Below are 14,543 nucleotides of genomic sequence, written 5' to 3'. Positions count from 1 at the left end.
ACATTCTGAGTGCAGTAGGATAGGAATTCTTAGCCCATTTTACAGAAGAAAAGACTGAGGCTCAGTATCAGGGTCACTTGCCCAGAATAACGCAGACAATAAGTGACAGAGCAGAGACTAGAGGCCAGCTCTTTTATTCCAGTGTCTTTCCTAATTAACGCACCCATGTGAACACCAGTTAGGACCGAGAGAAGCTCAGCCAGCTCTTCCCAAACTATGTAATGTATGGTGTGTGACCTGTTTCACTAGGTAGCAACCAAGGGCTTTTATTTGTTCTGGGCAGAGTTGGGAATTTGGCTGTGTGGTTTTTGGTGCCCGCATCCCTCTTCAGAGGTGATCTCTGTCCTCAGGGACCCCAGGAACCAACTACTCTGGCCCTCACATGACAGTACTGAGGCCCAAGAGGGGCAGTAACAGTTCTAAATCCACAATTCTGTCAGTGGCATTTATGAGTTTTAAAATATGTTTACTTTCACACTCAGTAGGATAGAGATTATCCAAACAAAATGAAAAACAAGACGTGTTAGCAAGAATATGGAGGCATTGGGACCCTTGGTGCTTTGCTGGAGGGAATATAAAAGGGTGTAGCTACTGTGGAAAATGGTTTGATGATTCCTCAGAAACAGAGACATATAATTATCATACAATCCGGCAATTCCACTGCTAGGCATCTATACAAAAGAACTGAAAGCAGGGAATCGGATACTCATACACCCATGTTCACAGCAGCATTATTCACAGTAGCCAGAATGTGGAAGCAGACCAAGTGCCTGTCATCAGATAAACGGATAAATGAATGTGGTACATGCATACAACGGTATATTATTCAGCCTTACAAGGGATGGAAACTCTGACACATGTTACAACATGGTGAAACCTTAAAACATTATGGTAAGTGAAATGAGCCAAACTCGAAATGACAAATATTACACAATTCTGCTTCTTTTTGGTACCTAGAATAGATCAAGTCATACAGACAGAAAGTAGAATAGAGGTTAGTAGGGGCTGGAGGGAGGGAGGGAAGACTAGGAAGTTAATACTTGATGAGTTTCTGTTTAGAAAATGAAAAAGTTCTGGGAATGAGTGGTGGTGATGGTTGTATACCATTGTGAATGTGATGAATGCTAATGAACTGTACACTTAAAATGGTAAAAATGGTACATTTTATATTACATATGGTGCTCATGCCCAGTGACTCAGTCGTGTCTGACTCGGTGACCCCACGGACTGTAGCCCATCAGGCTCCTCTGTCCATGGGATTCTCCAGGCAACAATGCTGGAGTGAGGAGCCATTTCTTCTTCCAGGGGATCTTCCCGGCCTAGGGATTGAACCCACGTCTCCTGCATCTCCTGCACTGGCAGGTGAATTCTTTACCACTGAGCCACTGGGAAGTCACATGATATATTTTTTCGCAATAAAAAAATACATATATTTACTTAGCGTTGGCCACACACAAGACACTGGAATCTTGTGTCAAGGAGCTTCAAGAAAGTTGAACCATGGAAATAAATCCCTCTGGTGCTGCTGAGATGAAGAAAGTGGCCCACTGAGGCAGAGGGGGTGCCGGGGGAGTTTGGAAGGTGCGGAGCTAAGACCAGAACCCCACCCTCCCTCCCCGGCTGCTGCCCCCTCCTCCAATCCAGGGCCTTCTACAGCAGGGCCCTGGTGGCCTCACAGCCTGCACCCCAGGAATCCTCCAGATGAGGGGGATTTCAGGCCGGATGGCCATCGGCGGGATACTCTGGGGCCGGCAGGAACCTTGGGGGCGTGGGGGGAGGGTGGCTGAAACCTCACCAGCAAGGCAGCCGCCTGCTCAGCTGGGCCACTCCGGGCAGTGTTTTGAAATGCTGCTGCGGATGTAATGATTCTGGGTGGAGGACGTTTAGGAGCCAAATGAGTTTGTGTGAACAAAAGACTCAGCTCTCAATCTGGACTGTCCAGGGCTCTCGGGGAGTTTCGTTTCCTTCCTTGTTCTTACCCTGAAAGGAGCGGCCCCAAGAAAAACCATACACATTGAGAAGTGTTTGGACTCAAGATCCGATGATGTGATTTTTTAAAAAGATTCCCCTGGAACAGCCTCCTGTCATGAGAAGCATGAACTTTACAAGGCACATTATCCTCCCTTCCCAGTGAAAGAGTCGGCTTTTGTCCAGCTGACCGTCCTCCAGGGACAAAGGCAGGCCTGCGGGACTGACCGGGAGTCCGCCTGACCTGGAGCCCACCCAGGGCTGGGGTCAGGCTTCCAGAGAGGGAATCGCCCCTGAGGTGGCCTCGGGGGTGCTAAGGAAAGAGACTGCCTATCCAGGCAGGAATGAAAGATGAAGGACCTCGGTGTGACCTCATGCTCCCTGCTTTAAAAATAATTCTATAGGTTTGGGGGGGAACAAGACCTTGAGAAGGACAAAGGTCAGAAGATTCCCATTGATTATATAAGTAAACAAAAGGCTTTCTGCAGGGGGCCTGTATACCTTGTGCCTTGGTGTTCTTTATTCTGCTTTACCCTCTGTAAAATAAACATGCACAAAGGAGCTGAAAGAGAGGCTCCTTAGCAAAGATGCCGTTTTGAGAAAGAGGCAGAAGCAAGCAGCGCCTGGAGGTGAAGGTTCGGGGTGGGGAGCCAGCCTCCTTGCCTCCCGTGTGGTCACCCTGACATTTGCTCACACCCAGAGAGGAAGCCTGGTGGCAGAGCTCCACCAAAGGAGGCCTGCCAGGTTAGCGAAACAATAAAGAGGCAAGGAAAACATCCTGGTTCCGAGGAGGAAGGGGGAGAGGCGTGGGGAGGGGGCAGGAAGCCTGGGCGCTACCGGGGCGGCGGCGGGCGGACTGAACCAGACGCCGGGGCCTTTACAGTCTGCAGTCCCGTTACTCCACTGGCCTATGAGAGGTGGTCAGGCCTCCGAGGAAACCAGGGAAGCATCATTTGTCCAGAAAGTTTACAGGGTTAGAAAATGTACACATCAGACCCACGTTGAAGCCTGGACTGCAGAAGAGAAGAGGTGGTCGCCGTGGTCACTGCCTCTCACGTGATCAGGGTGGGGGGCTCGGCGTGGGCCCACTGGGAGCCCGCAGGGGCAAAGGAAAATCTATTTTGGGAGATATAATGAAAGTTTACTCACAGCCTTTTAAAATTAAGATTGAGAAACCTGACACTTGATTCAAATATAACCAATACTTGAAAAATCACCTGCCATAGCCAGTGAAGAACAAGGCAAAATACAGGGAGAAGAAAGGAATGGGGCTGAAAAGAGAAATAAGACAAAGGGGAGAAAGTTACAAAGGGAGGGAGAGATAAAGCTAGGGAGAATTTTTTTAAAAGGCACCCACTGGAGTAGGATAATTATTGTTATTATTATGGCAGCCCAGATGAAGGGAGCACTGGCTTCCAGCAGGCACGTGCCAGCACTTCACAGGGACTGTCCCAGTTAATCCTCTTGGCAGCCCTGGGAGGTAGGCACCGTTAATATCCCTGTTTTCTGATAAAGACACTGAGGTGCAATGAGATAAGTAAACTGGCCAAGGTTACATGGCAAATAGAAGCCCTGGACATCAACCCAGGTCTGTCCAACTCCAAAGAAAGACTGATTAAAAAGATGGAAATGAAGAATGAAGGTTAGAAAAGGAAGGAGCGAAACATAAACACCTGTGAATGGGAAAGCGTGAAAGGGCTGAGGCAGACCTCCTGCTTCCAGGACATCCTCCAAGAGAGCCGGGCTCCACATTGCAGCGTCACTACCCAAATGGGATGACACACCATGACAGCTTGGGTCGCCCACCATCAGAATGGAGTTATGTAAACTTAATTCCATCTGATTAACAAGTGATGGGATTCAGGAGGAGGAAGGAAGAAAGGGAGGAAGGGAGGATGGGAGGAAAGAAGGGAGGGAAGAGTCCACAATGATTACCCTTGAGTGAGAAAAGGCAGCAAAACAAAGATGACAGGGGTTTTGAATGTGCATTGGAAAGATTAACAGGACCATTATCAAGCAAAGGGAGGCCAGGTCTAGTGGACCAAAAGGGCGCCATGTCTGCGTTTATGACTGCTATCTGAGGTGTTGGAAGTGAAGCAGGATAAATGTGTATGAAGGTATGAATGTCTGACTGCTGGCTGAAGGCATGGAACTGGGTTTCTGCAGAGAAGACAGGTTGTATGGGAACCACCCCCTCAGTGAAAACAGGTGAAGCCCTGCTGTCTCCTCTCCACGCTTTCCTTCCTGCCATCCTCCTACCTAGAATACCCTGCTCTCTTCCCCTTGGCCTTCTGGCAAAATCTGACTCATTTCTCATGCCCAGCCCAGAGACTGCCACCTCCAGAAAGCCTTCCCAGAGACAACTCTCTCCCTCAACACTACTGTTTTACTCTTTTATACAATTATAACTTACATGATCCCATTTCTGTGTCCCCTGTGAGAGACTATGCTCACAGGAGATGCTCGATAAATGTTTACTGCACTGAGTTGGAGAGAAAAGGCCAAGGGCGGGGCTGTGAGGGGTATCCCATTTGGTGGGAGAGGCAGACACTGGGAGAAGCTATTCAGCCAGTGCTAGCTTAGAGGATAGACAGGCTTGAAAAAAGCCACCGAGACTTTCTAGAATGTTCTTCCTCCCTCTACCTCCTCTCCACCATACCCTTATCCTCCACATCTACCTTCTCCATGGAGCCCCACCTCACTTAAGAGTAGTAACAATGTCCAATGTGTTCCCCAGGAAGCATCAATGCCTAACTCACACGCAGCACACACACTTACAAAGCTCACCCATGTGGATGGATACACTTCACCCCCTACAACCACACTGCGCGGCAGACACAACTGGTGTTATCACCTCCGTTTTACAGATATGGAAACCGGCTCAGAGACAAAAAGTCTTGCCCAAGGTCTCCATCAGTTCATTATATTATGACTCATTACTTGATATGTCTACATTTAAACATGCTTTCACAGTCATAATTATATTTGCTTCTCCTCAAAAGCCTTGTTAGGGAAGCATTAATAGACATTATTATCTTCATTTTTAACATAAGGACAGTAAGACCCAGAGACATTAGATGTCTGCCCAGTGCCCCATACCTAGAAAGGCCTAGAAAGTGAAGGGGTTAAGAGCGTAAGTTCTCTGACCCCGTCAGAGCACTTGAGCCACCACTGGTATCTATCTTCCCAGCCCTCCCAGCAGCTAGAGACAGCAGCACTCTATCACCACAAGGCGTGACGAGACTATAAATAATTCCTAGCAAACCACAAGAATTCACCTCCCCAATGAGTCGGATCCCCTTCAAGGAGGTCCCATCAAGACCACACTTATTTCAACAATGCTGTCACTGCTCGTGCTCTTTTCTAAAATTCTCTAATTTTCAATAGAGCCTGCAGAATATTCTCTTGAGTTTCCTCGATAACAGCAATTTTTCATCCCTTGATAAAGGGGTTAGATTATTTTGGAAACAGACACAAATTCAAAGCCCATTCTAATATAGGAGATGGAGATGTGAACCCATTTTGGATCTGGGAGAAGGCATAACTGCAAAAATAAAACAAACCAGCAGCCAGTTGCTTGCGTCCTGCAAACCAGCTCTGAAGTGGCTCCCAACTCCTTCAAACACTTCGGAGGTGTGTGTCAGTAATGCCCAAAGGTTCTGACCTGAAGGAGAACACTCACGGGCCACAGAGGCCCAACTATGACTGACTTTCAAAGGCTTAATGTTTTGGAGTCACGTACACCTCACATACTGTTTTTGTTGAATCCTAATTGTTTCATGTGTGTTAACCTGGTCTCCTCAGATGACTATAAGCACAGACTACTGCACTGAGTTTTTCCAATTTCAAATCTTGCTCTTTCCTCTCTGCATCTGAAGCTAAGGATGGAGAGAGAGAGTTCTAGAAGGTCACAGGTGAGAGTGGCAGGGGTCCAGGGTGAGAGAGAATCAGGTAACAGAGGTCCTTAGAAGGTACCTTGAACCTGGAGGTGAAGGTGGTCTTGCCACCAGTACAATGGTCAGTGTGAACAGGCATTGGTTTCGGGAGTGTCATCATGGCCAGTATTCATAGAGCTCTCCTGCCCAGGCACATCACATCTGCTCTCCAGGGGATGATGACACTCTATTCCCTGAGCAGAGGCCTGTGAATAGCCCATTTGGCAAATGAGAAACTAGAGGCAGAGAGAGGCTGAATAACACAGTAAGGGCCCACAGCTGGCCAGTGGCACTGTTAGGGCCTGGACTGAGTCTGTCTGACCTCCAAGCCAGAACATCCCCAGGTCCATGACTGCAAAGCCGGCAAGGCTCTCATCTACACCCTGGCAAAAGACGATCCCAGAAAAAGTCTCACCCCGAGGGAGTGGTGGCCCCAGAGGCCAGGAGTAAAACTCATTCCCACATTGAAGCTGCTCTCGTCTCCTCCTACCACCCGGGGACAGCAAACAGTGGTTGTCAATACTGGCCTGACGCTCGGTAACCACGAGTCAGGACCTCACCCAAAGAACAACATCCCACCAGATTACAACCGGGCGTCTCTCCTCCAGATTCTTGCTGCTCCTTCCTCCTGTGTGAGCCTCTGTTCAGACACCCAGGATGGCGCAGGGCCAGCTGGAGAGCTTGACCTTGGCCTCTGCCCTCTTCTCGTCACCCGTCTTCCTCCCTGGTCTTCATCTCCCAACTTATCAGAGACATTAAGCAGAAACTTGTCAAACTTAACAAATCCATCTCCTTGCCTCTAGCAGCCCAGCTCCTTCCCTGCCCAGAGACTGGGGGTGGCTCTTATTCAGGGTCTCCAATGAATTCAGAGCCTCCTCTCCGGCCCCCACCCCCAACAACCCCAGGGACTGAGAGCACAGAGCCTCGCCCGCGGCCTATACCATCTGACCTTAAGCTTTCTCCAAACACGCTCACAGGACAGAGTGACAACATGACCCCAAATACCCCAAACCACAACACAGCCCAAAGGCGCGTCCCACCTGAACAGCCTCTGGGCACCTGCCGGCTCCTTATGAGATCTTCCAAGAGGAGACCTAGAGCATGTGGTGGTGAGGGTGCTGCTGCGGTAGCCCTGAGGCAGAGGGTGGCCTGAGGCCAGACAGATGCTCCCCATGCCAGGGCCCAAGCTAGGCACTAGGGGACAAACATGAATAAAATCTACACTTCCTCCTAAGGAGCAGCAGCTCACGTGGGCTCACAAGTGCACATTCAGAGCCACTGGCTCCCCACAGTCTATTTTCCACATCGCTCCTCTGCTTAACACCCCTCCTGGTGCCTAGAAGACAGTCTGCCCTCCTCACCGCCTTCCCATGGCCCCATGTGACCTGGGCCACTGTGGCCTCCCGTCTCTCCATCCTGAAACAGGCAGCAAGCTCCTTCTGGCCTTGGGGCCTTTGCACAGGCTGCTCCCTCTGCCTGCAAGGCAGGTGCCACTACAGCTGGAGACGCCTGTGCCTCGTCTCCTGGACAGGAAGGGGCTGCGTGTGTACAAACAGTGATCTGGGGGTTAGGACGGGGAGTGGTGTGAGAAAAAGCCGGAGAGCTAGTGGGGTCAGACCTGCGGATCTTGGGTTCTACCAGGGGGTGTAGATTTATTCTCAGCACAACAGAAAGCCCATGGAGGGTTGAGAGTGAGGGGTTCAGCCCAAGAGTGAGGTTACCAGAAGTACATTTTAAGAAAATCACTGGCTCCTGGGAGCACAGAGGAGAGGGAGAGCCTGAGTAGACACAGGGAGGACAAACGGACAGCAGAGATGAAGAAGGCAGACTTGGGATGCAGTTCTGAAACTAAAGCAACTGGAGTTGCCCCCCATCACTGCACATGCACACCAAAATGGAGAGGGTGAGGACAAAGAGGATGGAGGGTGGCTTCTAGGCTTCTCCTTTAAGTAACTAGGTGGATGGTATTGCCAACTCCTGACTCGGGAGGATGGGGGAGTCAACGATGGTGTGGGGTGGGAATCAAGGGCCCCAGGTCTCTGACCTTCCTCTTTTGCGTCACTGTTGAACTTTGCCCAGGGAGGTCAACATCTGCCTTCTTCCCTCAGGCCTCATTCTCCCCATCACCCTTTCCCTTTCAACTGAGACAGTGTACAGATGAGACACGACTCAGCAACTAATGTTAGCTTACGTGTTTCTTCACAGCTTTGTATACCCACAGTGGGTACTGACTCAAATCACCTGCCCTTCCACAACCCCCAAGGTGCCCAGCCCTCACGGTGCCCTCAGGCCTGCCTGGCCCCTTGCTGAGCGCTGCCTCTTTCTCACCATCTACTCTGGACATTCTCCATCAGGTCAGAGCTGGCTTCCTCTTCTTCTGGGGTGTTCACTGCTACTCAGGCTTACCTGCCAGGCTGAATCAGCCCTAAATTCATTTGAGCTCAGTTCTGCATTCTCAGCTGTCCGTGGAAGACACCCACTGGGACAAGCTACAGTCTTTACAGCAAAGGCACTTCAGCTGATGGAAGCCAGCTCCTCTCTGTCCACTGTGTGCCCATCATCCCCGCAGCCAGGTGGTCACCAGGTTCTCCTGCATGGGTTCTTGCTTCGCTCCCTTTCAATTTCCGCTCACTCCATTCTAGCCCTGCTCAGCCTTTTCCTCCCAGCATCTGGATATACTGCCCATCAACATTCCAGTATCTCTACATGACTACTGGGCTGTAATATGGGCAGATGTGTATGTGATTCACCCATGAGCCCCAGCACCAAGCATGTGTGAGCACTCAACAAGAAAACAACACTGCTCCTTCCTTGCGAGCCCTCAGGGGGCTCCTCACTGTGGATGAGACAAACACAGACGCCTTCAAGAGGCCTCGAAAGCCTTCCCAACATGACCCAGTCCTCCTTTCTAGGCCTGTCTTCAATGACTCCAGTTATACTAGAGTCTAACTAGTCTTCCCAAGTCCTCTCTCCCATCTTCCTGGCTGTTAAGAAGCTGCATTAAAAAAAAAAAAAAAAAACTTCAGTGTTTCAATATTTGGGATTTTGCTGATGTCAATAGCCTCCCTATCTGTCTATCCATATTCAGGCAGCTCCTTCCTTCTCTCTATCATGTCTCCCTGGACTGCCCGCATCAGCTGTCTCTCCACCTTTGCATGTTGCAGCCTGTCTCCATCCACACCATACCTAAGGGTCGGTATGATTGTCCTGTGACACTGTGTCAGCAGTGAATCACACCCGCACCATCATTTCACTTTTTAGACATTGGGATTTGCACTCCAACAAGACCGCATGTACCTCAGGGGCACATACCCTCCCTATGACCTGCCGCAGCTGCTCACACAGAGAAAGGGCTCTGTACATATTTTCTGATCTACAGATCAATCAAATGTGACGCACACAGTCACATACCACACTCCAACAAAGAAGAGGGAGAAGACGGGACTGAAACATCTTTGTTTTGGTGTAAGCAAGATGCACAGTAAGTGGGTAGAAGAGGGCATAGATGTGAAAAAAGAAACAATTTTACAGCCTCTGAATGGGATACCATTTGATGTCTCCTCCCACTGAATGGGTATTCATAACACTGCCTCCGAGTATCAGACTTGTTCCTAGAGAGCCGGTTAAGAACATCACCAATTCATTTCAGTTTGGTCGCTATCGAATGTAACTACCTCTAGCATCAATAACCTATGGACTGGCATATAGGCAGGGTGTAATTCACAATCTGTATATAAAATACCATCTTATACGTGTAGAAATGCTCATGATCCTACATTCTTTCATCAAAATTTCTACTCTGCAGGTTGTCCCCATCATCCCTGCCATCTCCTCATCCCAATCCTAGTCCCTATTCTCTAAAAAAGGGTGAGAGCAAGGGACCAAGGAAGAAGGATGATATGCTGGAGAGGATCTTAGTGATCGAGACAACTTTCACCCCATTTTACTGATGAGAAAACTCAGGCTACATGATAACTGTGGAAAGAGCAAATGGATCTGGTCAAATAGATTTAAATTCTTCCTCCTCCCTTTATATGTCTTATCTAACATCACCAGACTTCAGTTTCCACAACTGTAAAAGGGTAATAATATCCCTCGTGGGGGTTATTTTGAGAATTAAATGGGATGAGGAATGCGAAAGTTCCCACCACACAGGTGCGCAAAGACTAGAAGTCAAAGAGGGAGCCAAGCTGTCTTTCCTGTCGCTTCCTTCCCCAGGATTCTTGAAGGGAGGGACATTCACTGCAGCTGAAACCTCTGTTCACACAAAAGCGGGTGGGGCAGAGGGCAGCCACTGAAGGAGACACAGAGGACTCAGAAACTGCGACTGCCATAGGGGCTTTGCTTTCCTTCTGAGCGGCTGAGACAACACACCAGTTCCGAGAAGGCCGTTTTCAGCCAGCTGGGCAGGGCTGCTGGAAGGCAGAGAGGAGTCACTGGGAGGGCACAGGCTCCTCCCCGCCCCCGCTCCAGGCCCAGGGGTGCAGTAACTGCCCAGGCGGGCAGCAAACACCTTTCATTCTCACCCTGCCCACACCATTGGGGCAGGAAACAGCAGTTTAGCATTTGCACGCATGAGGTTAAAAGGATGTGGCTTTTAAACATACACGGGCCAGGGTGAGTCCCTTTCCCCACACCTCTCCTTCTATTTGGGGTACCCCCCATCAAAGCAATGGGGCTGCTCAGGAATCCCCACCACCACCACCAGTCCCAGCCAGGACGGTCCTGGAGGGAAGCCCCCCTCTCTTCCCTGGGGGCTGCCTCCTGCCCAGGTTGGGTCTTCACTGCACTGTGTAAGGGTTCCCCCCAGCTAAAGCTGAGTGACCAGCTGGCCCGCAAAGTTACAGCCACTCAGGGGACAGCTATGTAACAGCCCAGAAGGGGCTGGGCTCACTGTGCTTCCTTTACTCTAGGGAACTGCATTTTTCTACGATTATTATTCCTTGGGTTGGCTGCTCAGCTCTTCAGCGTCATTTCCCCTTTGGGTGGGAAAGTTCTTTCCTTCTGCATTGATTTTCATTATGACTTAAGCCTCCTCCCCCAACCCCCACTCTCATTTGCGGATCTCACAATTAAAGCCTGGCATACGGACTGCAAAAAGTCAGTGTATAAACTTAAGCACTCCGCTTAGAACTGTGGCTCGGAAACCCCAAGTTGTTAGAAAAAAAAGAAAAGCAAGAAAAAGGAAACCTCGAGGACTTGGCATCCTATCTCCGCTGGCTGAAACACCAGCAACAAGTTGAGCTGAGCAGCCTGCGGGTGACAGGTGGGCGCAAAAGTTTAACAAAGGCCACACAAACGGGAAGCAGGGCAGAACTGCTGGCCAGGGACTTGTGGTCTAAGGCAGGCTAACAACCCACAGAATGCAAGCCCAGTTACTCAACAGTGAGAACCTTAAACTCTGCCAAGAGGAAAGGGGCTAAAAATGGCCCCAGGGAAGAAAAGGACATCTCTGGTCCCTCTGTTGACACCGTATTTGGAAGCCCAGGCCACGAGGACCAGGCACTGACCACCAACATCCCCACAACATAATGGGCTACAGGCAGTTTCCCCAACAATCCAACAAAGCACCTTATTTGTAAGACTCAGGGCTCATAACCAGCAGCAGCAAGCATCTCCCCAAACACAAGAGCACTGGTGCAGATACTGGCTGTCCATCTGTCAGGGGTGCAGAGAGGGCAGACATCCAAATGGGATACTGTGTGGACCACAGGGCCTCCAGAGGCCCTTCCAGCGTTGAGACTTGGCTGCCTTGGAAATAACTGATTGTACCTTGTGATATACAGTGGCCTATCAAAAAAGGGCCAAAGAAAATCTCAGAGGTTACTAGGAAACTCAAACTCACTGAACATCACTTGATGCAAATTTCTTGTTCATTGTTTCTTTTTTTCCCTCTAAGTGACATTGAGCCACCAGCAGAAAAGAAGCACAAGTCCTGCCTGAATCTTCAGCTGTATTAGTAGCTTCTATTAGTTTTCAACAGGTAATCAATTTCCTCTCTTCTACTCTCACCTTCCTTACATTCCACCTGAGAGCCAGCCTGAGCTCAACTGAAGCATAGACACTCCTTGGGTGGTCTCTGTGGAGGGGTGGGAGGAACAGGGAAGATCCTCTCAGGTCAGAGAAATTTGGGATGCCCCCAGCTCCTGCCTAGCTGCTCTCTGGGGCTTTCATGTGCATGCCTCTAGAGCCACCACGCACCCGAAACCTCCTTTGCTCTCAGCTCCCCAAAGGAATCTGCAACTGGAAAGGTTGCAAAGTCAAGACTAGCAGAGTTACCCACCATGCCTATGAGGAAGCGTGGATCATCTACGGTGGCAGGGGTCCCTGACCAGCAAGGGAGATCAGCCCCAGCTCTCACCTGCTGAGTCCCCTAAGCCAGCTGCCTCCACTGTCCCTCTCCTGTAACACCGAGCTCTATGTGATGTGTGAGGATTCTCAGCCACAAGAGAAGGAAGGAGACTTCTGTACCAGTCTCATCCATTCAGGTCCCTCGAAAGTCAGCATCCCTCCCATCCATCCATGAACAAGACTGGACCCTACAGCTAAAAAAGCCTGACTTCCAGCCATAGAAAGCTGCTTTCAGTTGCTGTACTCCACTTTCCACTTAGAGGACTGACAAGTTTCTGCACAGTATTCTTGGTTACTTTCCTTGTGTGAGAAGACCAGGAAATGTTCTCTTTTATGTTCTTGATTCCCTTCCGTGGAACTTAAAACAATGTGTGCTGTAAGTCACCTAGAGCTGGAGTCACAGTGAGTGTGTCTCTTAGGTCTCTGGAAGCTTCTTTCCCCTCTCCCTTCCCTTTAGAGTTTCTCAATCTTGTGCCAATGATGGAGACGCTCACAAGGACAAGGCATTTGCAATGATGAGAGTACTAATGAATGTGAAATTGAGTTTTTACTTGAGGATCTGATTTTTTTTTTTTTAAAGCTTTTTGCTTATTTAATTAGAGGAAGCATCCCTAGGTGCAATGAAGTAAGCTAATTCCTATCCCAGGAAGTTTGTGTGATATGAGAGACTTAAATGAAGTATCCACTAGGAAGATGAAACCTGTCTTCAGCCTTCACCTAAACTCCAAGACAATACCTAGTGTTCCAAGTGACCTAGCTTCTCTGGGCAACCCAGGAGAACAGATGCCTTGTGTCACTCATGGGAAGGCAGTAGTTTAACACCACCGCATTGCTGACTTTGTTCAAAGCACTTTCCACTTATTTTTACTTTCATTTTGTCCCATCATCACCAGGAGGCTGGGAAGAGCGAGGGTCATTACTTCCATTTCACAGATGGAGAGACCGAGATCAAAAGTGGTGACATTCCCGAGGTCACAATGGTATTATGGTTGGAATTCCACTGGGTCCTTGGCATTTCTTCCAGACCCAAAGAAGGAACTGGATACAAAGCTCTGGAGGAAAGCAGGCAGATCCCTCTCTGAGTGGGCAGGCGGTGGCTGTGTATGGAGCCACAGCTCATCAGGAAAAGAAAAGGGAGGAAAGGCTGGGGGCCAGTCCTGTGTTGGGGTCTGCCATACAGGGCTTCCCCTTGGAGCCCCCCACCTCCACACAGTCCCTGGATCTCTCTGCTTCAGAGAGAGCCAGTGGAGTGTTTGGTTTCCAACTACATCCTTTGTCTTTTACAAATATCCTTAGGGCTAGAACGCTTAAAAAAAAAAAAAAAAAAATCAGTTATTTAAATTTGAATGTCAGGCTCTGTACCGAGAGGCCTATTTCTGCATCCATAGGAAAAAAATGGAATTGGGGAATGGGCTGGCCGGATGTTATCACCTCCGAAGTGGGAGAAGTGCTTTTTGTGAGGTTTGGATTTTTTCTTTTATTTTGAAGGTAGGTGTATACAGGATCCGGGGTCCACCATGGGAGATAAGTTTTCTTCCAAGGGAGTGGGGGGACAACAGGATGGTCACACCCCCCCAGTCCAGCCTCGCGCGAAAGCGTCTAGGAAACCACTCTTCCTGGCTCGCTGCCCTCCCTCCCGGTCCACCCGCAGAGTCCCAGCGCGCCCGGCCAAGCGGAGCCCCCACCTGGGTGAGCGTCGCCCGGGCCTGGGTGGGGGGGATGCGGCACCGGGCGCGCCCACGCCCCCAGCCCGAGGCTCGCGCGTCGCGCGTCCCCGGCTCTCACTCACCCACGCTCTCGCCTCGGGGGGCCCGGCTCGAGGGTCCCGGCCGCTTCGCGGCGCCCGGCGCAGGGGCGGTCTGGCGGTGGCCGAGGGATGCGGGCCCGCGGCGCTCCGAGGGCGTCGTGGGCGACGGCGGCAGCTTGAGACGCGGACTGGACTCGGTCGACCACGCCGGCCCAGCGCCTGCCGGGGAGGGCGGCTGGCCCCGCGTCCCGGAGGCGGCCGGCGGCGGCGGCAGCAGCAGCAGCAGCAGCAGCAGCAGCAGGAGCGGCGGCGAGGCCATGGTGGCGGCGCCCGCCCGCGCTCACATGCCCGGCGCGCGGGGCGGGCGCGGGGCGGCCGCGGGTGCGAGGGACGCGGGCGGCGGGTGCCGGCGCGGGGCCGGGGAAGTGAGCGAAGTGAGGCTGCGAGCGCGGTCCCCGCCTCAAAAGTTGTGGGGAGCCGGGGGAGGGAGGCCGGGGGCCGGGCGGGCGCGGTGGAGGCGGCCTCGGCGCCGCTCCATGCTG

The 14,543-nt window shown here is 50.9% G+C and overlaps 1 protein-coding gene across 1 annotated transcript in view; it reads right to left on the bottom strand.

Annotated features, from left to right (window-relative positions):
• HEG1 (heart development protein with EGF like domains 1) overlaps positions 1–14,320 on the bottom strand; it is an 83,040-nt gene extending 68,720 nt beyond the window's left edge. The window contains exon 1 of the mRNA XM_061168029.1: positions 14,044–14,320. Within this exon, the coding sequence (XP_061024012.1) occupies positions 14,044–14,320 (277 nt within the window). The remainder of the gene's footprint in view (positions 1–14,043) is intronic.
• Between the last annotated feature and the right edge of the window lie 223 nt (positions 14,321–14,543).

This window comes from Dama dama, chromosome 19 (genome assembly GCF_033118175.1).
Source record: "Dama dama isolate Ldn47 chromosome 19, ASM3311817v1, whole genome shotgun sequence".
NCBI lineage: Eukaryota > Metazoa > Chordata > Mammalia > Artiodactyla > Cervidae > Dama > Dama dama.
This window is presented reverse-complemented; position numbering and strand designations above follow the sequence as displayed.